This window comes from Xenopus laevis, chromosome 3S (genome assembly GCF_017654675.1).
Source record: "Xenopus laevis strain J_2021 chromosome 3S, Xenopus_laevis_v10.1, whole genome shotgun sequence".
Classification (NCBI taxonomy): domain Eukaryota; kingdom Metazoa; phylum Chordata; class Amphibia; order Anura; family Pipidae; genus Xenopus; species Xenopus laevis.
The window spans coordinates 72483464-72510075 of record NC_054376.1 but is presented as its reverse complement, the minus strand read 5'-3'; the positions used below and the strand labels follow the sequence as shown (position 1 = coordinate 72510075).

Here is a 26612-nt window from a genome sequence, read left to right as displayed (position 1 = left end):
CACAGAAGGTTTAGCCAAGAAAAAATATATATCTGGAAGTTTTATACCTTTTGTAAACACTCATGACAAAAATGTGTCCTAAATCTAAAGGCAGATGGAACCACTTTTTTGTGAATTTTTCAGTTATTACTGTCCATTCAAATATGTAGACCACCTTTACAATATTCACAACAAAGGTTTACTGACCAGGCTGAATACAAATGTCCATATAATGGAGATATTGAATCTCTGCCTTTATCATCAAAATCAGTTTCATCAGGAGACAATAATCCTGCCCATAAGTTTCTAGAGTGCAGGAAAGAAACCCATAGAAATCCAGGTTCATGCTCGTCGCCCTGGATGGAATAAGGCAGCAGTGCTACACATTGACAGTTATGAGCACATAAGCAGCACGACAAAAGTAATTAGAGACATATAGGATAAATGAAAAAAAACTTAATTTTGTAGGCAATTGTGAGTAATATATGATGTTGCTTTTACATGGTGCTAAAAATGTATATAATCTTTAAAAATAGCCCCTTTATTAGAGCTCCCTATAGATGTTCACTGGTCCCTGTGACAGGCTTCAGTTCCCTATCAGGTCCTGCTAGCTGCTGATTGGTTCCTGTCGTACAGTGCAGTGAGCTGAGAGCAGCCGGCTCCCCTGTACAGTCTGGGAATTCAGGGAGCAGGAAGTGAAACAGAAGGGAGGGATTATTAGGGTTTTTGCTGACATATCAATAAATCATACTGAAACACTACTTTTTTAAGCATAATTCTTCTATATCTAAACGAGTATAATGCACTGGTACATTCTTATTTTTTACACAAAATGTCTTCTTCAAACAGAAGCACAACAGTACAGAGCAAGCAACTTTATTACACAAATCTTATATGGAAAAAATGCCCAGCATTCTGCTGCTCACATATACTGCCCTATAACTGACTCTCCAGATGCAGCTGAACGGCAAGTAACATAAGCATTGAGTTCAGAAACAGGTGGTTACACGACATTAATGGAAAGCGATGCGCACACTTGAAAGCTAATAATCATACACGCAAATGCCCCATGCTTCATAGACATTCAGTTCTAGGCAATGCTAATCCACCACATGAATGACAATTCGTTGTCGTAAAGTGCTCCAACAGGCGCTTTCTCAAATGCAGCCCTTTCCCTAATGCCCAAGGTAGCAGCGCACTACCGTAAATGGGCAGAAAAACACTATAAAGAATGACACTCGTTAATGTTACACGTTTTGAACTTCCACCGTTTTCGACCTGCAGTTCTTTCCCAAAAACCATTACGCCCCCTATCTTGGCACGCCCTCCACCATCTTCCTCTCTTACACTACACTGAGCATTCCCCTCACACCTACCGTCCGCAGCAACACTAACAAAATGGACCCCGTTCCCATGTGTCTTTCCGACGTCTGGCCTACGTCATTGTACTGCCCCATGCTAGCTGAATGATCATTGGCTACTGCTGATCTTACGGAGCTCCAACCTTGCCGTGGCATTGGCTAGTTAGGTGATCCCGCCCACTACTCTTTGGCAGCTCGGCGGCAGAGTCTGGGCATAGCAGGAGTCCAAAATGGCGGAGCTGTGGAGTAGTATAGGTGCTGCGCCAGCCGAAAAACAGCACCAGCCTCCGAAACACAGAGACGTTATTGTGGTCAAGTCCCCTTCGTTGCTTTCTTCTGCTGCGTCCTGTGATCTGCACCCACCCAAAAAGATTCCGACTGATGATAAATGTCTGAAGCCGAAGCGTGTGAATGGCGAAGGAGGAGGCGGGAATAGCAAGGGAGGACCGGGCCATAGCAGTTCCCTAACATGGAGCTTTGCACAGGGAGCAAGCAGCAGCACATTGTGCCTAGGCAATCCAGTAAAGACTGACAAGCCAACAAAACCCAGGGACAAGCGAGACAAGGAGAAGAAGAGGCGTCGGGAAGGGGGCGGAGAGGAGAATGGAGACGTAAAAGCTGCGGGGATTCCCTGTCTCCCAACAGCCTCCCCGGTCACTGCTGTCAGAAGTGAGTACCTGAGTATCTTTTCTTATCGTTTCTATTCGCTAAATGTTCCCGCTTTCAAAGTACATTGAAGGCTTCTCCCACCTGCAGGTTGGATGCCTGTGTGTGTGTTGTTGCTGATGTACAAGTCCTGCTGCCCATTATTGGCTGTCACGGGACCCTTAGATAACTGGAGAATTACTCTTATACATCCCTTCAGTATTTCATTCAGTGGTCAGTGCATACTAGGCACTTTCTTCATAAGCTCTTGTCGTTTTTCATTAGTGCCTTAAAGGGGCTGTTCCTCTTTAAATGACATTTTATTCTGATATAGAGAGTGGTATTCTGATACAATTTGCAATTGGTTTTCATGTTCTATTATTTGTGGTCTTTGAGTTATTTAGCCTTTTATTGACCATCTCGGCAGTTTAAATTTCAGCATGTTGCTAGGGTCCAAATTACCCTAGCAACCATGACTTGATTTGAGTCAGAGACTTAATTATGAATAGGAAAGGCCTGAATAGAAAGATAAAAAATAATACAAAGTAGCAATAACAATACACATGTAGCCTTACAGAGCATTTGTTTTTTTAAATGGGGTAATTGACCCCCATTTGAAAGTTGAAGAGTCTGAAGAAGGCAAATAAAAAAACCAAAAAAATATGAAGACCAACTGAAAGCTTGCTTGGAATTAGCCATACTTAAACATACTAAAAGCTAACTGAAAGGTGAACAACCCCTCAAAACAACTTCTTAAATTTGTAATTACCACAAATGTTCCAGTTTCACATGAACTCTCCAGACACCTAAATGAATAATCCCATATGGAAAAACATTGCTACTGCAAGAAGTCACCCATGTGTACGTTGAATTCACAGACATAACCTGTCTGTAAACCGCATGGTGACTGATTTTTGGATCCTAACCCAAAAGTTAGGAATCACTGTTTCAGTAAATTGACATGGATGAATGATGATCTTGGAAATGCAGCTTGGCCTGAAACTTGCTGGTTTATGACATCTAATGCACTGCCCCCCCTTCAAGACATCATAGACGGGTGTTTGTATATAAGTAATAATGGTTCACCAGGTCTGGACAAGTGTTTGTTTACACATCACTACAGGAAATGCGTACTCTGCATTTAGTTCGTACAGCCAAAATGATGCATGTTTAACCAGTGTTATCGTTGTTAATGGAAAGGCCTTAAAGGAATTGTTCAGTATAAAAACTGTGTGAATAGATAGTCTGTGCAAAATAAAAAATGTTTCTAATATAGTTAGTTAGCCAAAAATGTAATGTATAAAGGCTGGAGTGACTGGATGTCTAACATAATAGCCAGAACACTACTTCCTGCTTTTCAGCTCTCTTGGTTTCCACTGATTGGTTAACAGGCATTAACCAATCAGTGACTTGAGGGGGGGACATGGGTCACATCTGTTGAATTTGAGAGCTGAAAAAAGGGGTTTTGTTCTGTTAGACATCACTCCAGCCTTTATACATTACGTTTTTGGCTAACTAACTATTGGAAACATTTTTTCCTTTTCCATATGAAGACAAACCATAACCCTGAAAATCTCAAGCCTATACAACCATAAAGCAGTAAATAGTTTGAACACTGTTTCATGTAAATAAAGTATTTCCTTCAAAAGTATGTTTCTAATAATATGCTTCAATTGATAATCCCAAATTGAGACATTCCCAGTTTAAATACTTGAAGGAGAACTAAACCCTAAAAACAATACGTTTTACAGCAGCCCAAAGTTCAGAATTCAGTGAACTGAGTGCTTCACAAGGAGTCACGTTGCGTTTTTAAAAAAAGAACAGCCAGGCGTAAATACGCATAAACTGCTTTACCACTGAAACTAATGGAAAAACGCACTATGGCAATTCACACAGGGCGCTTGCAAGCTGAAATCCGCCACAGGACGCCAGTATTTGCGCTTTTTAGCAGAAACGCCAATACGTCAAGAAACTACCAAATCAATAGACTCTATGGGATCTGCACGTTAGAAACCACACTTTGCGTAAATACGCAGCATATTTTAAATATGGCATCCAAATTCTCAATGAGAACAATGAAAACAATGAGAAGTGCATGTTGGAAAAAGAATCCTACGTGCTGAAAAACGCATGTTGACAGTCACATGAGGTTTCAGTGGCGTATTTATGCTTGGCTGTTCTTTTTTTAAAAACGCAACGTAAAAAAGCCACGTCAGGCCTTGCCCTAACAGCTCAGTAATTCAGGTGCAGACTCCAAACTGTTACATTTTTGCAACATTTAGTTGATATATTTCCCAGCAGCATCTCTGGAGTATTAGGGTTGGGGCAGATTCGGGGAGATTTAGTCGCCTGGCGACTAATCGGCTCTTCTGCGGGGCGACAATCTCCCCGAACTGCCTTCCGTCTGCTTGAATGAAGAATTGCCTACGCTAATACACGTGAGGCGCTTTGATTTCCGAAGTCGCCCGAAGGGGAACGATAATGGAGGTCAGTGTTCGGCACTCCCCCTTTTAAACCACACCCACTGCCAACCACACCCACATTACCACAAGAACTTTTAAGATAATATCCACATTAATGGTGGTAGCACACCAAAAAACCAAATGGTTGGTGCTCACTGCAGGGAAATACCTCATCACTCATATGTGAAAAATTGAAGTCATGTTAAAAACATACCCTTAAATCCATACGCCTCATCCTCCCCTGTGGATAATACAACAACCCCCCAACACATGATTAAACACCTTAGGGGCCCTTAACAACAATTTCCAAATGCTAACAAATCCCAAGAACAAACCCCTAACAGGCTTACATTCCGCAGGTAGCATAGGGCAAGCAGAGAATGGCACATCCAAGCAGCACTGGGCAAGCAGAGAATGGCACATAGAGGGGGGCCGGGCCAAGGTATTTTTGCACCCTAGGCAAAGGCTTCAATTAGTGCCCCCCACCCAGTCCTGCATTACCATTTTCCACCTTACCAGTTATATAGCACCCTGTACCTGTGCCAGCACCTATCATATTGCCTCCATTTGTACCTATGCCAATGGCAGTCAATCCCCCAGATTGCCCCCAGGCCCCAATCTGTACCTGTGCCAGCATAAACCAAAACATCCATCATATTTTTACCCCCAATCTGTACCTATGCTAGCGGCAACCAAAATAATCCATCATATTGCCCCAATTAGTATCTGTTCCAGCAGTAGCCAAAAATCCATTATATTGCCCTCAAACATCTGTGTTCCTGTGCCAGCAGCCCCATATTGCCCCATGTACCTGAGCCAGCAGCAGCCAATCCCTTATATTGCCCCCAATCTGTACCTGTGCCAGCATCAGCCAAAAAATCCACACTATTGCCTCCATATATGTACTTGTGCCAGCAGCAGCCAAATATCCATTATATCATCTGTTTACCTGTGCAAGTAGCAGCCAAGATATTGCCCACAAATATGTACCTGTGCCAGCAGCTGCCAAAAGGGAGCTGGGGAGTGATTCTGTCTGGAACAGGGGGTTTATAAAGTTGAAAAACTATTAAAGGCCAAGCAAATCAGGGTTTAAAAAAGAAAGAAAGGAAATTCCCCTTAAAAGTGTAGACCCGCGGGCCGCCAGTTGGACAGCCCTGATCTAGCAGATAAGGTTTACAGCATAGAAACTGATGCTATAGGGCTGATTATTACATTGTAAAGCAAATTGTGCTGGTTTCTTAACTAATAACCTTGTATTGTGACTTTTATATTCTATATTTTAGCAGTATGTTGTAAATTTGTTCCTACGCTCAGGTAACTGACAACAGCCCAAAGCATCAGCAGAAAAGAAGATAAGGGAAAATTGTCCTATATTTTCCGTGACTTTCCTTTCCCTGACCTTTTCCATGTCTTCCCTTTGCCTCGTAGCTGCCAAGTCTCTGCGTGGCTCAGGTCTGCTGTGCCAACTAGGAAATGGCCTGCGATCACAAGGCACAAATCTAGAGCTTGGAGAGGCTTTTCCCCTGAATGATAGCTTCCCAGTCAGACATTGCTCTTTTTGGGGTAGCAACTGACTTTTCCCTCCGAAGCCTTAGAGATGGGATCTTCCAATTTTTTCCCAAACATGACTTGGCCCTGAAAGGGTAGTGAACATAGAGACAGTTTAGAAGCCGAATCTGCCTTCCAAGCTCTAAGCTATAAGGCCCTTCTGTCTGATACTGACAAGGACAAAGATCTGTTAGCCAATAGGATCTGCCCACCAAAGACTTGACTTAAAAAAGCTGAGCCCAGCTTTTACTCCTTCATGTCTTCAAGAATTTTCGATCTCTCCCGACCTTCTCTTAAGGCTGCATCCACATTGGCCAACCACACCTCCAATGCTTTGGCTACCGAGAGACTTGCGATTGCTGGTTTGAGGCCTTCCCCCGCTGTGGTAAACAGTCTTCAAGTCTGCCTCCAGCCGCTTGTCCATTGAATCTTTCATGGTTGCATGATCCTCAATGGGTAATAAGGTGTTTTTAGATATGTTTAAATCTTGGGCATCCACTTTAGGTAAGGTACAAAAGTCCTTGATCTCGTCATCCTTGAAAGGATATAGCTTTTAACCTCTTGCCAGCATATTACTGCGCTTTGATGGAGTGTCCCATTCTGCCTTGACTAGATCCATCACTTTTTGATGCAATGGAAACGTCTGCCCTTTATGTTTGGAACATGGCAAGCAGGATGATGAGGTTGAGGCTTGGCTCTCATCCTTCAAGGCTAAGGAAGCTCTTACCACTTTAATGAGGGGCTGTACAAAGGCAAAATCAAAGGCAGACTGTATTTCCCATTCTTCATCTGATGAAAAAAATAGGTCCTCTGAAGCTCTGGCTGCAAAGGTGTCTTCTGGAACTAGGTCCAAATCCAATTGAGGACCTTAACATGTAGAGGCCAAACTCATTACTTGTCAGGTAATGGTGGCTCATTGCATCCCAGGCAAGTGGTGACTGAAGCCAGCTGAGAATCCTATTTGTGCTGAGATCTCCTTTGATCTCTCTCTAGATCTGGATGGCCTCATGACACTAGAACCAGATAAGAGATAGGATAATCACAAAGTGTTCCATGAACAGCTTCCTGATCCATCCTGGGGTTGGCAGCTGGGACAAGACAGAGGGAATAAAGCAGCCTTAAAAAAAATGAATACAGAAACCTTCTTGGCCTCTATAGCAGGACTCCACTTTTTTCCCCTCTAACCTACCTAGTCGGCACATCAGACCTGATCCGGGCTGAGACTTGGCAGCCACATGGCAAAGTGAGGACATGGAGAGGGCCAGGGAAAGGTACTATAGGCATATTTGAATTTACAGATCTTCACTGCTAAAGGGCTTTGGTTTAGTGATGTGTGGGTTGACCCGAAAACTGCAGTGGGTTGACCACGGATTGAGTGAGTTTGGGTTGCAATTTGGCTTATCATTGCAGGTTAGGGCTGGGTGCAGGTCAGACTGGGAAATGTACATTTAGTGGTGGTTATTTATCAAAATCCGAATCGTTCTCACAAGTTTCTGAAAACTGACCAAATCGGCTTGCCCCCCCCCAGCCCTATTTATTAATACAATTTTACAAAAATGCTTTGTGCGGGAAAAAATCTGAATTTTTCAGATTTGTCACTGAAAACTTTTTGCATATGATGCCAGAAACCATAAAATCTTCAGATTGTTGAACAAAACCTAGCGCAGATCAGGATATGAAAGGGACATCTGCCATCTGAGTTGGAGTACTTTTTTTATTTGGACTTGTAACACCATCAGAGTTTAATACTTCTTGAAAAATGTTTTTTTTTTTTCTAAATAAAGTTTTCCCCCTTTAAAAGTCAGACCAGAAAAAATTGGACTTTATAAATAACCTGCTTAATGTCTTGGAACCAAAGTAGTGCACAAAACAAGATGAAGTGGTGCGGGTCACACTGGCAACATTTTACAGATTATGTTCGGGTGCTGCTTAAAGGAATAGTTCAGTGTGACAATAAAAAATGGGTAAATAGATGGGCTGTGCAAAATAAAAAATGTTTCTAATATAGTTAGTTAGCCAAAAATCTAATAAAACAGCCAGAATCCAACTTCCTTCTTTTCAGCTCTATGACTCTGAGTTAGTCAGCGACTTGAAGGGGGGCCACATGGTTCATATCTGTTCAGTGAGTTTGCAATTGATCCTCAGCATTCAGCTCAGATTCAAAAGCAACAGATGTGACCCATATGGCCCCACCTCAAGTCTCTGATTGGTTACTGCCTGGTAGCCAGGGTAACCAGTCCGTGTAAACCAAGAGAGCTGAAAAGCAGGAAGTAGTGTTCAGACTGACTTGTTATACATCAAATCACTCCAGCCTTTATAGTTTACATTTTTGGCTAACTAACTATATTAGAAACATTTTTTATTTTGCACAGCCTATCTATTTACCCAGTTTTTATTTTTACACTGAAAAATTCCTTTAAAGTTTTGCTGGTTAGGGTTGAGTTTTTCCTGACCTGAACTGGTACAGATCCCCAAAATGTAATGTGCAGCATTTCTAGCCTGCTTTTTTTTTTAAGCTTAAGTTCTTCTTTAAAGAAACAGTTCATATACTAGAAAGTGACCTATTAAATTGGAATACACTTATCAAAATATATTGACCTTGAGCCTGTACTCTGAGCCAATGATTTGGGATGGTCTGTGTCTATTCATTGGCAGATGGAACCTAGCATGTATGTGTGTCCTTGGTTTGTCTGTAAGCACAGTGAATGGAATGAGCGGGGGGGGGAACTTTGACAGTGAAAAAAATGCCTTGTATGTTATGTACTTGGAAACAGCATGGGAAATACATTAGGAACAGTAGCACCAAAGTAATATTCGTAATTAACATGTAATATGCAGTTAGCATACACTGGTAAAAGATGTGTGTGGTGGGCAGCCATTCAAAGCTGGAGAAAAGGCACAAGTTACATAGCACATAACAGTTGTGCCCTGTCCAATACAATGGTGTTTTATCTGTTATCTGCTATGTAACCTGTGCCTTTCTCCTTTTTCCCAGCCTATATCCAGCCTGAATAGCTGACCCCAGCACTAATGGAAACTTGTTTTGTTTTTCACTCAACTCACTCCCCCATCTTCCTCTATAAACAGGGAGATAATGAAGTTAGTATAATTAATCTGCAACCTACGTGATACTAACAAAAAAGCTACTTTTCAGAATATTAATGTACATGTAAAATGTACCTATATGTCATTTTGATTGTTTTTGTTGATAGTCTACTTTTGTATTTAATTCTTACTTGTAGTTCCTAAACCTGACTTTTGTCAACAAGACTGTCCTGTATTACTTATGTTAGGGTTTGGGATAAGGATCAGCTCAAGATATAGAGGCCTTATCTAGTAATTTTTATACTAGATTTCAGCTGTACTTGACAGCCAGAAAGTGACAGGAAGTTAAAAATTAAAATGGTTTTGTTTAGTAAAACTAATGGAAAGTCAAGAGCCTGAATCGGCAGCTTATAAGTGAGTGTATTAAAAGATAATTCAATTTGGTTTCTGTACATAAAATAATTTTTTTATGTTGTTTTGCAGTTTGCTTTGGTAATCATTCTCTCTAGAAATTGTTATAAGGACCAGTAATAACAAAAACTTAGTTTGTGTGGGTGCTAGATGAAAAGAAACAATTTGCATTAAATATTATATTTATATAAGGCAGGTTTTTGTTTTGTTGAGAGCCATGAATGCAGTATGACTGTTTGTTTATGTCAGAATTAAAAAAAATTCTTCTACACAGGTATCTGTTGTGTAAACATGCCTTATCTATAGCAGTGTCTTTTTCAAGCAAACATGCAGTTTTTACCTGTGTGATGTCATGGGGAAATGTTTTCAAAATGCATAAATTAGTGGTGCTCTTTCATGTAATATTATCAGGAGTAGTTATGGACATTGTAGCTGCCAGAGTTGGACAAAAACATTGTGTGGCAGGCAGTTTTCAGTAAGGAGTGGCATGGCTGTATTAGGCATTTGTCAAATTTTAGAGAAATTTGTTAATGAGAAAGCCCTGGGGGGAGTAAAGTTGCCCACACTAGTGTAGATTAATTGCAAGGCGACTAATCTCCTTGTCTGTTAGGGTCTTAAAAGGTAAGGGTCTCTACACCCCTTACCCTTCCAAAAACTAGGTTACCTGACAGATATGAGAATAGCACCCAGTGCAGAATAGGTATAGAAGCTCTGTTCTATACGCCAGGGCGATAAGAACTCAATAGCTGAGGCAGGAACTTACTAAAAGTATTTGTATGATACTCTGCTGGCTGTTTCTACAAGTGTAGGGTCATGCATAATGAATTGACATGAAATAGGACTTTTTTTTGTTGTTTACTGAACAGTAATCTGATTTGACAGGGTCATGTTTTAACTAACTTACATGGAACCTAAAGTCTGAAGATGTTTTAGTGCAATGTATAGCAGACCAAAGCAGAAACATTTCCCCAAATTATCTCCCCAAAACCTGCATTTGGCCTGTCTTTTTTTTTTTTTTTTTTTTTTTTTTTGGTTGCACCCATGGTTCAATTCAGTGACAAAAGTTTACAGATATCTAACATTTCAGAGGTCTTTGTTTATATTCTAGAGTTGTTATTTTGTAGTTACATTCTCTCTCTCTTTTTTTTAACTTTGCTTTTAAGATGAAATGAAAATTAAAGACATGGAGAAACAAAAAGAAAAAAAGAAGCATAAATTAATGAATGAAATAAAAAAGGAAAATGGAGAGGTTAAATTGCTACAGAAAGGTAAGTTTTTTTTTAAATTTCAAGTACTTATTTACAATTTTATTAGTAAGTGTTAGTATAAATAAGTGTTTTGGACCACTGGCACTTATACTTTGTTTCCAAGATGAATGCATTTAAACTGTTGAAAGTACAGTGTACCCATTTATAGGGTATACACATAAGTATACACAGGGAAGATAAATCACACAATAAATATACACAGAGCTAATAACAGGACAAAGAGCGCAAGTGCTATGTGTTGAGAGACACAGTGGGAAGGAGGTCCCTGCCCCATAGGGGTTACCTCATTCATTGATTCAAAATAATCATTCTTGAAATGCTTCCGTGAAACAGTACACCAACAGATCATGTTCTATATGAAAATAGAAAATGTAGATCGCAAAATTCTTTAAAAATCCAAGTCTTCACATAAAAGCATATACAGGTGTGAGATCTGTTAATTTGGAAGTCTGTTATCCAGGAAGCTCTAATTTATGTTAAGGCCATCTCACATAGACTCCCTTATAAACAATGACTTGAACATGTTCCTAACTAAGATATAATTAATCCTTTTCGGAAGCAAAATAATCCTATTTTTTAAAATGTTTTAAGGGTAGGTAGTTAATTACTAAAAGGTCTCTTATCTGGAAAAACCCCAGGTCCCAATCATTCCGGATAACCGGTACCATACCTAAATTAAGAATTAGATCTGCTCTTATACATGGGACTCTATATACATTGATCCCTGATCCCCAACCAGTGTCCTGTGAGCAACATGTTGCTCACCAACCCCTTGGATGTTGCTCCCAGTGACCTCAAAGCAGGTGATTATTTTTTTTTATTCTAGGCTTGGAGGCAAGTATTGGTTGTATAAAAACCAGGTGTACTGCCAAGCAGAGCCTTTTGCATGCTGCCAGACCACATAGAGGCTACTAAATAGCCAATCACAGTCCTTGTTTGGTACCACCCAGGAACATTTTCATGCTTTTTATTTGCTCCCCAACTGTTTTACATTCGATTGTGGCTAATGTGTAAAAGAAGATTGGAGACCCTGCTTTAGAATGTTATATGAGCTATGAAAATTGTAGTACAGGAATTTCTTAGTGTTTACAAATAAAGCACTGCGTATCTTGTCGGCGCTACATAACTAAATGATGATAAAAAATAAATGATGATGACACAGGTCTTCTATACATACAAATTTGACTCCTTTTGCGAGGCAGTAAATACTTTTCCTTGTTTCAGTCAGGCCAGAGGTCAGCACATATTGAGGCAAGCTTAAAAATTTATTGTCCGTCGGTGGGAATGCAACTTGACACTCACATTTCTCGCCTAGATTGGTTTTTGAATACCTTCAACTGAGCATTGGATTTTAAGCACAATTTCTGTACAGGCCAATTAATACAATTCAAGTTTTATAGAATTTCTGAAAATCTCTCCAAATATTCCACTTCTTATTACCCACAGTCGTGTGCCAAATATTCATAAGTATGTAGAGACCCTGAAATTAAAACGTTGCATAAGAATTTATAAGGCCAACACTTTGGCTGTCGCAGATTTTGCCTGTTTTCTAAGAGACCCAAAAAGAATGTTGAACCCAGAAAAAATGTTTGGAAGTATCTGTTCTGAATAAGATGGGTAAACATGCTTTTCTACTCCTCAAACTAGCAAACTGCAAATCTAAACTAAGTTTGAACTGTTTCATGGCCAATATGAAAAATGAAATAATTGCACCCATAATATGTTCAGTTTAAGCTCTGTTCATTGACCTTCATGTTGAAAGGGGGTAATACTGGCCTTTCTAAATTAACCCATTCTATGCTGCATTCTGGGTCACGAAGTTGACAAACTGATTCCCTTTAGAAAAAGATTAATAAACTCCTTTAGATATTAGCCAAGAATGCTATATATATATATATATATATATATATATATATATATATATATATATATATATATATATATATATATATATATATATATATATATATATCGGGCTGGTGCGCATGCGCAGTAACGGCGCTGGTGCGCATGCGCAGTAACGTTTCGGGCGCATTGCATATGCGAAGTTCCAGGTGAGTCCAGTCTAGGGGATATATATATGTGTTGTTGCTGTATGCCTTGCCTAAAGAGTAATAAAAAGTTGCATGGTACTTTTCGTTAATAGGCTTTTTCGTTAATAGGCTATGTGCCTTTCTGCATACTATATCCTTGTTCACTTCTGCCTGGTGCAAGCTATATTAGATGTGACAACGCTGGGCAGATGTATGACTGAGGCATTCTTGTTTTGACATTGGATCTTGCATTCGTTTGTATTACTTATACTTTACATTTCTTAGAAAGTGATTTTAATTTTTCATAATTTTTTTTTTTTTTTAGGTACAAATGAGAAGTCAAGGCCAAATGCAGAAGATCTACAAATTAAAAAAGTGAAGAAGAAAAAGAAAAAGAAACACAAAGAAGGGGAGAAAAGAAAGCACCCTAAAATGCATAGCAAGTCAATTCAGACCATATGCTCAGGCTTAGTCTCTGACGCTGGAAATAATCAATTCAAGGAAGCCAAAGTTGAAAAGGATGACTATTTTATAGGTTTACTTGGAAACACTGAGGTAAAGAAAGTGAAGGTGGAGAAGGAGATTCCATTTGTTTCATTGAAGGAGCCTTGTGTTGAACACAAACTCAAATGTTTGGATTCTTTAGAGTTCAAGCACCTTATTCATGTTGAGCATCAGCCTAATGGTGGAGCATATTTAATCCATGCATATAGCAGTGAACTCTCTCAACTGTCTCCTGTGGAGATGGAAAGATTTTCTGATGAATTTGTGAATTTGGTTTTTAGTGAGAATGAGAACTGTGCAGCCTTCTATGTTATGGGGATTGTACATGGTGCTGCTACATATTTGCCAGATTTCCTAGACTATTTTTCATTTAATTTCCCAAATTCACCAGTCAAAATGGAAATTTTGGGGAAGAAGGACATTGAAACCACAACCATTTCTAATTTTCATTCTCAGGTAAGCAATTGATTTTATCTAGTATTTTCTCCCTAACTTAAGCCGTCACTTCCTGATGACGGCTTAAGTTAAGAACCAAAACGTTGAATTAAACCTAAAACATTTTTTTTGCACTAAATCAAGTCCTGTGAGTGCGTCTCTTTTGATGCTTTGTATATTTCTCGATGTATAACCAGCACACAAGCAGTGACTTAGACTAAAGTTTTTTCAGATTAGGTATAAACTCAGTTGTGTCTGTGTATTTTATAAACCTTAATACTTCATAAGTCTCAACATTTCTAGTTCATTTTATATTGCTATCTTTTTAAAGGCAACTACTAAAATAAGTAAATCTTTATTTTTTTTTTTCCCTCTCCTGGCCTCTGTAGTTTTTTTTCGAAACCCAAAACTTGACCCCATCACCCCCCTGACAGCTCTTATGGTTCTCAATGCTATGATTAAATATACTGTTTTGATAGTTCTTCTATAAAGTTGATCTCATTAAAATAAAAAAATATTGTAACTATAGTTCATATAAAAGGTTTTTATTTTTATTTTTTACTTGAATTTACGTTGTTTTCGTGTAGTCCCCTGGAAAGTGTAAAACAGGGGTTCTACTGTACACACACAGTAGTAAAACTTTAGTAGTAAACTTTATAAGGTTTTATGCTGTCCAAACAAATAATGATTAGGTTAATATGTGACTGGTTGCCACCAAAATGACCTTGCATAGATATTTAGGTGACCAACCAGCTGAATTCATTTCATTAAATACTTTTAGGTAAAGAGAACATATTCCCATGGTACATACAGAGCAGGAGCAATGAGGCAGATAAGTCTAGTTGGAGCAGTCGATGAGGAAGTTGGAGATTATTTTCCAGAATTCTTGGACTTGTTGGAAGACTCTCCTTTCTTAAAGGTAAGAGAACATTTATATGTAATGTTAAGCAGTAACTATTGGAGCTAGTGGGCAAATGTCTGTGTTTATTATGTTTGAATCCTTTTATTTATTTTTTAATTTCAAATAAACATTCATCAAAAGCAATCCTAGTAGCCAGTCGTACTTACATGCATATTGGTTAAAGTTATACACAGCGGCCCCCTTAAACTATTCTAGTCTAACCTTCACAGAGGTTGTCACTTCTTTATGAGCTTTGCTATGTTGTCTATCTCTTCTAGCTATAAAAAAAGAAAAGGAAAAGAAACCTCTGCCGTTTCGGAAAGATACTTTTTTTACCCCCTACAGATAATACATTTCAATTAACAATACCTTGTGCAATGCTATTGGACTTTAGTACTGTCTAACATTGTATTCCAACTAACAATATCTATAAACATTTTGTTCAAGTACTTCACCTAAGGTAACTTTAAACTATTTATCTTCCAGAAATGGCAGATTGTTGAAAATCTGTTTTCTACTAAGCTGGCACAACCCACTTTAAAGGGAATCTTTTATGGTATCGTTTTTTTTTACTAAATAAATTACTTTGTGTACATTGCACATAATTCATTTTACCATTTAAAATTTTATTTTTGAACCAATAAATATATATTTTCTTAGTTGTAATATTGGTGTATAGGCAGCCATCTCAGGTAATTTTGCCTGGTCAAGGGCTTTCACAAAGAGCCAGCACCTCCCAATGGAACTACTTTCAGACAGGCTATTGTTTCTCCTACTCCATGTAACTGAAGGAGTCGTGACTTGGGTTGGCCAGACTTAGATTGTTTTTATTGGAGGCATTTTTAGCATTGCAGATGTTAGGAAGCTGTTACCTGATTACCTTCCCATTGTTCTGCTAAATGGCTGCTGGGGTGGCGGCAAGAGAGCATTTTTAGCAATGCTGGTGTCAGGGAGCCGTTACCTGATTACATTCCTATTGATCTGCTGAAACGGCTGCTGGGGGGGTGCAATATCACTCCAACATGCAGTAAATGCAGTGACTAAAGTTCATCAGAACACAAATCACATGACTGGGGGCACCAGGGAAACTAACAGCATGTCTAACCCTATGTCGGATTTCAAAATTAAATCTAAAAATATTTAACTTTTTTGAAAAATGGATTTCAATGCAGGTTACTGTTGGAGAAGCACTATTAACTGATGCATTTTGTAAAAGAAATTTTTTTCCATAGCAGAATCCCTTTAAACTCTTGGAGAAGTCATCCTTTTTATAATCAATGATACTATGATACAGAATGTTAAGAATGTAGTTCTTAGCTCATGTATACTCGCTAGAATTATGAACACATATTCAACACAAGCATTTTATTGTGCATCTGTTGAGCAAAATATATCATCCATTTAATTTGTGAGTTTATACTTTTTTGGTTGTTTGTAGATGAGCAAAGATCAATCATAAATTGTAACTGCATTCATTTATAGCGCACTTTGCCTTGGGGAACATTTTCAAGCCTGCAGCTGAAAACCCGAAAAGAGAGTGATGATGGCCCCATTATGTGGGTGCGCCCAGGTGAGCAGATGATTCCTGTGGCTGATATGCCAAAATCACCCTTTAAAAGGAAAAGGTGAGTGACATATTTCTCTTTTTCATCCTTACTACAATTTGACAACAATCCTAAGATACATTTGCAGCAACATGGCATCCCTTAATAGTGCAGTACCTTTTATCATCTGATGTGGGGGTAAAAAGACTAGAGCTTGCAGAGAGTCAAGTCTATTGCTCCTCTTATATACAGTGGTGCTTGAACGTTTGTAAACCCCTTTGAATTGTCTTTATTTCTCTATAAATATAAAATAAAGTGTAATCTGTTTTTCTCGCAAATTCTAAAACTAGATCATCAAAACCCATTTAAACAAATGAGTCAAAAACATAATGCTTGCTTGTTTATTTCTTTAGTGTGGAAAATAATCCAAAAGTTACATGTGTATATGGCAAAAGGATTCTCGGTTCAGTTGAAAAGGAAGTTAAGATATACATTTTCAATTAATGGGATGATAATCAAGTGTGAGTGTGGCAGGCCCTGCCTTATTGAAAGAACAAAGCTGGGTCTGATTTCAACAACACAGGTTTGTGCATATGTGTCACAGCTTGAGCAAAGGAGATTTCTGAGAACCTGAAAAGCTGTTATTAATGCTCCCCTGTAAAGAGTTACCACATTATTTATAAAGTGTTTGGACTCCACCACTAAAGTTTGAGGTAGATTTTGTACAAATGGAGGGGGTCACCCTCCACGGAAGTGGTTGACCAACAAAGATCACACCAATAGCAAAGTGAGTTACTCTGGGAGATCTTTGACAACCCAGTCTAAAACGAAAGGACTCTCTTGCATTGGAGAATGCCAGTTTCATGAGTCTACCCTCAGGAGAACACTCAACAACAATTATGTGCATGGCAGGGTTGCAAGGAGAAAACCACCACTACTACTGAAAAAATAACTTTTCTTCCTATCTATAATTTTTAAAGACCACGTGGATAAATCAGAATTTATTGTGAAGAATGTTTTGTGGACCAATGTGACCAAACTAAAACTTTTTTGACTTTTTGGTGTTTTATTTGGCAAATGGCAACACTGTATTGGAGCAGAAGACCCTTAACCTGTCTATTAAAAATATGTTGGTGGCAGTAATTTTCTGCCTCTTGACAGAACAGTTTTGGAATTTGGAATTGTACTGGCACATTTTGTAGAAACATGTCTGGGTGTCATCCATGAACTGAAGCTCAAGAGAAAGTGGGTCCTGCAGCCTAACATACAAGTTAGTCTACCAAAAATGGTTCAAGCAGAAAAAAAGATAACCGTTTGGCTTTACCTTGCTGAAGCTATAGGAATGGTCTTAAATTTCTCCAAGTCTATGTGCAGGACTGATCACCTGTTACTGGAGGAATTTAGTTGAAAATGTTTCTGACCAAGTGGGACACAACAGTTACTGAAAGCAAGGATTAACTTACTTTTGCCACACACATATATGTTGATCTGGAACATTTTCCAAGATAAAAAAATATATTATTTTTTATGACTTATATTTTTGTTTAAATTGGTTCTTATGTAGTTTCAGGATTTGTGTGAAAAACAGGTCATGTTTATGCAGAAATAATGAAAACTCAAAAGGGTCAATAGATCAGACTGGTTAGATGTAGGCACCTATGCTTTTATCAGTAAAGTTAATATTATTTTTAGGAGAATCAAAAAGGCTTGTGTTTCAGATTATTCAGTTGCAATGTGAAAAATGTTGGTGTTATGCAACATCTCATGATATAGTGGTGGAATTATACTAGCATGCTCAGAAATTAGTTTTACATTCAGATGAATAGAGTTGTAGATTATGAATGCCACCTCATCTCTAAGCTTTGCAAATAATACACCAGTGCCTCAATTTTTTTTTATCTGCCAGAAGTACCAATGAAATAAAAAACCTGCAGTACCTACCTCGAGCAAGCGAGCCTCGGGAGATGTTGTTTGAAGATCGGACAAGAGCACATGCAGATCACATAGGTCAAGGCTTTGAGAGACAAACCACAGCAGCTGTAGGAGTGTTAAAGGCTGTGCGTTGTGTAGAGTGGTATGTTCTGTTTTGTTCTTTGTTTTGCTTCCTGAAGGTCAGAATATTAAATTAAAAATATAGAAAGTATTAAAATATTCAAATGTTACTTTTGTAATACATTTTGTTTTTCTATTTTGTGACTTGACATTAACCCATACAGTCCTCTTCATGTGCTATGTGGTTTTATAAGGCACAGAGTAATCAAGTGTTAGTTTTAGCATAATCTATAATGTCAAAAGGATAAAGTTCCAATGTAACAAAAAATAGACAAAGTAATGACAAGCAAGTAATGTATGCATCAGCCACTGTGCTGTGGCTTGAATTTATTGGGTTTAGGGGCCGTGCAGTCATGAAACAGCTGTTATGTGCCTGGGTGCAAAGTCTGCAGATATTCCACACCACTCGAGAAGGATCCGCGCTCACATTTTTTTTAGAAAAATATAAAAATATTTTATTGTTTAACACAAGACTAATGTTTCGGCCTACGTTAGTCTTCTGTTAAACAATAAAATATTTTTCTAAAAAGACCTGTGAGTGCGGATCCATCTCAAGTGCTATATATACTATATGTATTATATAGATAGATAAATCCATATTGGAATGCACAACCACAAGTATCGAAAACCTGGGCGAGAATATATATATACCAAACGAAAAGGAACGCATAACCATAAAGGAGATCCGAAGGCTGGGTGCCAGTCTTTAAATATATAAATAATCCCTTCGATGACGGAACTCCATTTTGTATGTTTAAATTGGCTATCTGTGTTTGCCACTCTCACCCTGACGAAGATTCCTGTGTGGAATCGAAATGTTGGTCCACCTAATAAACCTACATGAACTGAATTGTTTGTCTAAGCCTGATTGAAAATGGAGTGCCGTCATCGAAGAGATTATATTTATTTATATATATATATATAGATATATATAGATATATATAGATATACCGTATATACTCGAGTATAAGCCGATCCGAGTATAAGCCGAGGTACCTAATTTTACCTACGAAAACTGGGAAAACGTATTGACTCTAGTATAAGCCTAGACACAACTACAGCCCTGTCTCCCAGCAGCGCACCTTCCGCCAAAGAGACTCCCCCAGCGATCAACCGGACTTCTTTGCAAAGTTGATGGTGACAGAGAATTGTGCAGAGAGTGCTGTGTGATATTGCCATCACTGTTAATCTTTCGTATAACCAACAGAGGGTGCTGTGTGATATTGCCATCACTGTTAATCCTTTATACAACCAACAGAGGGCGCTATGTGATATTGCAGTTACTGTTATTCTTTGATACAACCAACAGATGGCGCTGTGTGATATTGCAGTTACTGTTATTCTTTGATATAACCAACAGATGGCGCTGTGTGATATTGCAGTCACTGTTATTCTTTGATACAACCAACAGATGGCGCTGTGTGATATTGCAGTTACTGTTATTCTTTGATACAACCAACAGATGGCGCTGTGTGATATTGCAGTTACTGTTATTCTTTGATACAACCAACAGATGGCGCTGTGTGATATTGCAGTTACTGTTATTCTTTGATATAACCAACAGATGGCGCTGTGTGATATTGCAGTCACTGTTATTCTTTGATACAACCAACAGAGGGCGCACTGTTATTCTTTCATAAAACCAACAGAGGGCATTGTGGGATATTGCAGTCTCTCCACAAGTGAACTGTTGGTATAGGAATGATTAAAAGTGACTGCAATCTCTGCTACTGCCCGCTGACCCGAGTATAAGCCGAGGTAGACTTTTTCAGCACATTTTGGTAGCTGAAAAACTCGGCTTATACATGAGTATATACGGTATATAGATATATATATATATATAGATAGATAGATAGATAGATAGATAGAATCAATGGAGGAGCCGGCACTCTTGTCAAACGGTTCAACCTTACCTGGGTGCATCAGCACACATTGTAGTAGTGAATAAAGTGTAGTAGTGAATAAAGTGTTTTATTGGTAACACAGCATTGTATCCGACGTTTCGGTACCGCCTGGGGGACTGAAATGTTCGATACAATGCTGTGTTACCAATAAAACACTTTATTCACTACTACAATGAGTGTGCTGATCCATCACTACTGCATATTATGAATATTGATCGTGCACCTCTATTCTACTCGAGTGCGGACACCCAGAGCATTCTTATAATATAATAAAATATTTTTTTATGTCTGCTCAGACCCCATAGCAAAAATTCTTTTAGTGACTTTTGCAATCTAAATTCTTGAATTACCATGAAAAATTATGTTAAAAGGAATGCCATATGACACCAAATTATTTTATGACATTGGGACAGTCTAAATAAAGTCAGCAGTAAATTCTACATTCTCTCTTGTGTTTTAAACTAGTATTCGCTTTTACAGTTCATATTGTTCTATGCAAGAGCAGATTAAAGAACCAGAATTAGAAGGTAAATAATGCTGAAATTTAAATGAACAGTAATACAAAAAAAATGAAAGTATTTTAAAGTTAAAGGGAATTTAAAGTAAAATATAATGTACTACTGCCCTGCACTGGTTAAAGTTTAGTGTTTGTTTCAGAAAGACCAGATTATATAAAGTTGCAGTTTACATATTCGATAACAGAGAAGCTCTTTACAAAACAGTGTTTTAAGTTCGCCATAGATGTGAAGATTTTAAACTTTACACAATCAAAAACAATCTGTTGTTTCAGTCTGCGGATCTACTACTAACCATTCAGATTAAATAAATAGGAAAAAGAAATCCGAAGACATCAATCAGATTGACAGATGGCAATCATACAAAAGTTATGTCAGGTCGTCAGATAAGCAATATAGAGATCTTATCGGTAGCAGACATAAATCTTTTAACCTGTCCAATCGCCTAAATGACCAATTACCATGACATGAAAAATGTCGAAACACTCACTCCACATAGAATCCGAAAATCGTACGAACCTTCGAGTTTCTGTTATCTACCCTGTGCCATTTAACCCTATTTTGTTTGAAATAGCTACCCCTATTGCTACACAGCAGCTTTGTTTATATAAACTATATAAGTGTTTCTGAAACAAGCAACTTTTACAAGTGCAGGGCAACAATACATTATATTCTAATTACGTTGATAGGATTTTCATTTTTTGGTGTTACTGTTTCTTTAAGTCTTCGAACAATAAAATGTGCTTAGTGGATATTTCTCCTGCATATTAAACAAAACTCATTGCCTAAAATTGTTTCTCCTTCAACACAGGAATGAAAACCCCCGAATAACCAAAGATGTAATTTGCTTTCATGCTGAAGATTTTTTAGAAGTTGTTCAAAGACTGCAGTTAGACTTGTATGAACCTCCACTATCACAAGTAAGTGGGTTGCTAGGTTTAATCGCATCTCTTCAGTGTACTAGATAATCTGTATAAAATGGAAGAGCAGATCAGAGCCATAAGTGATGACAACACATGCTTCAGTCAATAGGATGACAAAAAGGCTTTAAGTGAGAGACCCTGTTTTATGGGGATCCAGCAAAGCCTGAGCACACATGTGGATTATAACACATTTGTGGATTTGTTTAATGGCTTGAACAAAGGAGTTGTCTGAGGACCTCAGAAAAAGAGATGATGCCCATATAGCAGGAAAGGGTTGCGAGACTCTCTAAAGAGTTTTGAATTCACCAATCAACAGTCAAACAGATTGTACAAATTCAAGATTGTTGTTACCCTACCCAGAAATGGTCGACCATCGCAGATAACTCCAACTGCAGGGCATCATAGTCCGAGAGGTTTCAAAGGAACCCAGGATAACTTCTAAGCAACTGAAGGCCTGTCTTACATGACTCCACCATCAGGAGAACACTGAACAGCAATGGTGTGTTTGGCAGGGTAGCAAAGAGAAAGCCACTGCTCTCCCCCAAAATATTGCTGACCGTCTACAGTTTGCTAAAGATCATGTGGACAAACCAGGATACTGGAAGAATATTTTATGGATAGATGAAGCCAAAATAGAACTTTTTGACTTAAATGAAGAGCATTACAATTGCGAAAATGAAAATTTTATATAAGCTTCATCATAATGAAATAAGAGTTAATTGAAATTCTGTGTCGTTTCTGAAATAATCAAGTATATCTTCACTATTCCTCTCTCAGCATCTGTTTCTCTTCAATCAGGAGTTGGGTGTCACCAGTTACATCCAATATATCTAATAGGGGGGCTCCTTTTGCCTAGAAGATGCATTAGAGCTCACTCTATTAAAATAACCAAACATCATGTCTCTCTACATGCGGGATTTGTGCAAAAGGCAGTTATTTTGTTTGTACTGGAATCCGTTCTTTGAGTGAGCGTGAATTCATCTGCTAGGAAAGGAAGCCCCCCCCCCTATAAGATATATTGGATCTAACTGTCAATCAATATCTGACACCCAAATGCTGCATGAAGAGAGAATGAAGAGAAACAGACGCTGAGAGATTGCATTTCGAAAGTTTCTTTCAGTATGATGCTTTTATAAAAATTATCATTTTCGCTATAGTTCCCGTTTAAGAACCACCAACTGTGATCCATGGTGGTGGGACTGTTTTGGTTTGGTCCTCTTTTGCTTCATCTGAGCCTGGACTGCTTGTCATCATTGGAACAATGAATTCTGAACTGTACCAGAGAATTTTAAAGACATCTGTTAATGAACTGAATCTCAAGACACAGTGGGTCATGCAGCAAGACAATTATCCTTAACTTACAAGACTACTAAAGAATGGTTAAAGAAAAATAAAGTAAATGTTCTCATGGCCAAGTCAAAGTCTTGACCTTAATCCAATTGAAATGTTGTGGAAAGACCTAAAGCGAGTGGTTCATGCGAGGAAACCCACCAACATCCAAGAGCTGAAGCTGTTCTGTATGGAGGGATGGGCTAAAAACTCAGTTGATGTGCAGGACTGATTAACAGTTACCGCAACATTAAGTTGCAGTTATTGCTGCACAAGGAGGTCACACCAAATAAGAGAATAAGTAAATACTGATTAATTTTTGTCACAAGCGGATATGTTCTTGGATTTTTGTTTTAATGAATACATGACCAAAATAATTTTTGCTTCACTTGTTTAACTAGGTGTTCTTCATCTATAAAAATATAAAAACAAATTCAGGATTCACTAACTTTCAAGCCCCGCTGTATATTAGCCATTATTGCTATATGTCTCCTTTAATATTGAAGACAATTTTTAAATAAGTTACATAATTTTCTCATACTTTTGCTACAAAATGGGACAAAATCATTAAAATATTTGTTCTGAGCGTGCAGCTGTCTGAATGCTAAGATGCAAGTATAATTTTCAAGACTGTTTAAGGTCCAACATAGGGCCCCCATAGCTTTTAACAAGGTAAAATTTATAGGAAAATTTTGGTTTATCAGTCATTTAACAACAATTGCACGAATATCTAGGATAGAAAACAAGTCTTTAGTCTTACCCTAAATGGTCTTTAGGATGGGCTATCAGTTGTATCCATAAGAGCATATAGTTATTCTGCCTAACTGGCATTCAGGCTGAGCCGTTTCTGCCAGTGCTTCAAGCCTTCCAGATAGGTCCAGAGTTTGGGAACCACGGGTTTGAATGAAAGAAATTTCTTAAATAAGAATTAACTCATAGGATTGAGTGTTCTCTAAAACATATGGACCTTTAACCCAGAATATTTTTATGATGTCTAACTGAACATAACAAGATAATAATATTGGAAAGGGTTTCCTACTATCTCAAAGTGGGTGTGTTTTCAACTGTGGTGTAATAGGAATTATAACAATTTTTGCATTTGTCTCTTTATTCCATTTTTCAGTGTGTCCAGTGGGTTGATGATGCAAAACTAAATCAACTGCGAAGAGAAGGCATTCGATATGCCCGAATACAGCTCTATGATGATGACATCTACTTTATTCCAAGAAACGTTGTCCATCAGTTCAAGACTGTTTCAGCTGTGTGTAGTTTAGCCTGGCATATCCGACTTAAGATGTACTACACGAAGTCTGCAGCTGCACAGATCAGTGCTAACTTGGAAGAAACAGAATCAGGGACAGAAACCAAGGCAGACATTGAAAAAGAAAATAAAACATTATATGCGTCTAGCACTTACACATGTAATGTACAGTTCAAAGACCCCAAGCAAAAAACACCACAAATAAAACATGAACCAACATGTCCTCTCCAAGCTAATGAGGAATTTGGCAATATTAATCTTCCAACAATCTCCCCAGCACCTACTGAATGTCCTATTTTTGAAGCAAAAACTGACTATGCCACCACACAAGAAAAAAGCGAAATGGAATCTACTTTAGAAATAATGAACCCGGACTTTGCAGACCAACACATCACTCCAGAGGACACAAGGCAACATATATTAACAAATCCGGTTATTCGAACAGAAGAGGAAAACATGTGCTAAACTTTGTACATAAAGATTTAAATTGTTTTTATCCTTCATGATCTAATAATAATGTAAAAATTTGAATTGCAGGGCAAGTGTTTACTTGTTCTGTAGTCTGTTACAGAATATGGGTATGTAGCGATGTAACATTCCTCAGTGCCTGTCCATAACTGTGAAATATCAAAGCACTTAGGGCCAGATGCACTGTAAACACTGCAGGTTTAACATAAAGGATTCTCAAAATAAGTTTTGAGTTGTAGGTTCTAGAATAGAGCTGACATTAACATATATATATTTTTTGTAAGATGAGCCAGAATTCTTTTTTGACAATTCCAGGCTTTTCCATAGAGCTTATTTATATCAATTTTTCATTTTAAATGTGTCAGCACTGTAGTGTAAATAGCCTTTTTTTTAAAGATTTTTAGTGTGATTTATACTTAAATGTGAGCCACCTAATAAAGGTTCATATCAATGCATTCAATTTATTTCTGGGGCAGGGAGGAGTGGTGCTCTGGTACTTTTGCAAATAAATGAAGATTGCTTCATATTTTCATTTGCTTTAAATAAGCAATTTCCTGAATGGGTTGAAGAAAAATATTTTGGGAAATTAACCTTTTAACTTTTTTAAAAAAATTGGCATGTACATCACTATAGGATGAAGTATTTTAAAAACTACAAGTGCAGTTGTATTTGCAAATGAGTCTTTTCAGTATCGTATACAGATGAGAAACATCTCATCATATACGCAGGTTCAGACACAAGGAGTGTAAATTATATGAACAGGTCTTCCTGAAGAAGGCTGAATGTACAGTGGGTTAAAGGGGACCTGTCTTAAGAAATAATTCCAAATTCTTCTCTATCATGTTAGTTGAGCAAAATAACATTTACTTACAGTATATTTATTATTTAAATTGTTTCCTTCAGTCTTGGAATGACAAAATTAAAGCAAGCAGGAAGGTGCCCTTTTTGTGGTGATTTGTTAGAAAGACAAATTGTGTATTACCCCAATATCTTATGTAAGCACAAGAATGATGGACCTAATGCCCATGCTCAGTGCCCTACACAATTGTAGAGTATGAGGAGGGAGGGGGATGTGAGGAGTGCAGTGACATCTAGGAATGGAGGTGGGGCAGGTAATTTTTGATTGACAACTCAGATATTTAAACACCCTTATAACAGGTATGGATGTTTTAATAAAAAAAATAATTTGGGTTTCATGTTTAATTTGCAAAGGACTTTCATTATACAGCTTTTTATGTGTAGGTGACGGGTCTGCATTAACAGCATTTTATTAAATATAAAACAAAACATTCTTGTTTGTATAAGTAGTAAGTACCAACAAATTAAAAGTGTACTACAGGGTTAAAGCTCTGTGAATTGTATACATCTACTCTTGGATTCTGTGTTACAACAGGTATGTCCAACTGGAGGTCTACAAAATCTGGCCCCGGTGTGCAGATGCATTATACATGTCTAGAGGAATGCTCTGACTCATAGGGGGTTATTTACTAAACTTCGAATGCAAAAATTGGTGATTTTTTTTTTTTTTTTATAAAATCTGACTTTTTTTTGGAATTTATTAAGCCAAGAGGAAAAAGTCCGAATTAGAAAATCTGGCATCTCAGACCTGTCGAGGTTGCATATAAGTCAATGGGAGAAGTCCCAATGATTTTTTTGATGTGCACTGGGTTTCGTGCAATACCCCTAAGTAAAAATATAGTCAAATATACAGTAAGAGTCCTCTGCACTCAACCCATTATCAATATATTTAAGACATAGACATTTTGTGCATACTGCTACTAAAAAATGCCTTACCCTTTAAACAAAACAGGGATTGTTTGTCCATATATTGCAATATATTTAAGCTGGCCAACTACATCAAAGTCATCCCATATCTGGCCAGTCCTATGCTCAATTTTCATCTGATTCATTAAGAATTCTATTGCTTCATTATACATTTTACAAAGGGACTAGGTTTTACCTGCAACTTACTTGCTGCTTTTAAAGTAAACCTCCATACTTGGCTGCCCTTTTATTAGACACCA

At 37.9% G+C, this 26612-nt stretch overlaps 1 protein-coding gene across 1 annotated transcript; it reads left to right on the top strand.

The window, feature by feature from the left end:
- Window positions 1-1394: 1394 nt before the first annotated feature.
- Window positions 1395-25039, top strand: rsbn1l.S (round spermatid basic protein 1 like S homeolog). The gene is made up of 8 exons (XM_018255765.2): window positions 1395-2009; window positions 10615-10719; window positions 13078-13712; window positions 14473-14610; window positions 16075-16217; window positions 18043-18210; window positions 21419-21527; window positions 23983-25039. Exons 1-8 carry the CDS (start codon window positions 1571-1573, stop codon window positions 24583-24585), a joined length of 2340 nt encoding a protein of 779 aa, XP_018111254.1. The 5' UTR covers window positions 1395-1570; the 3' UTR covers window positions 24586-25039.
- Window positions 25040-26612: the final 1573 nt, after the last annotated feature.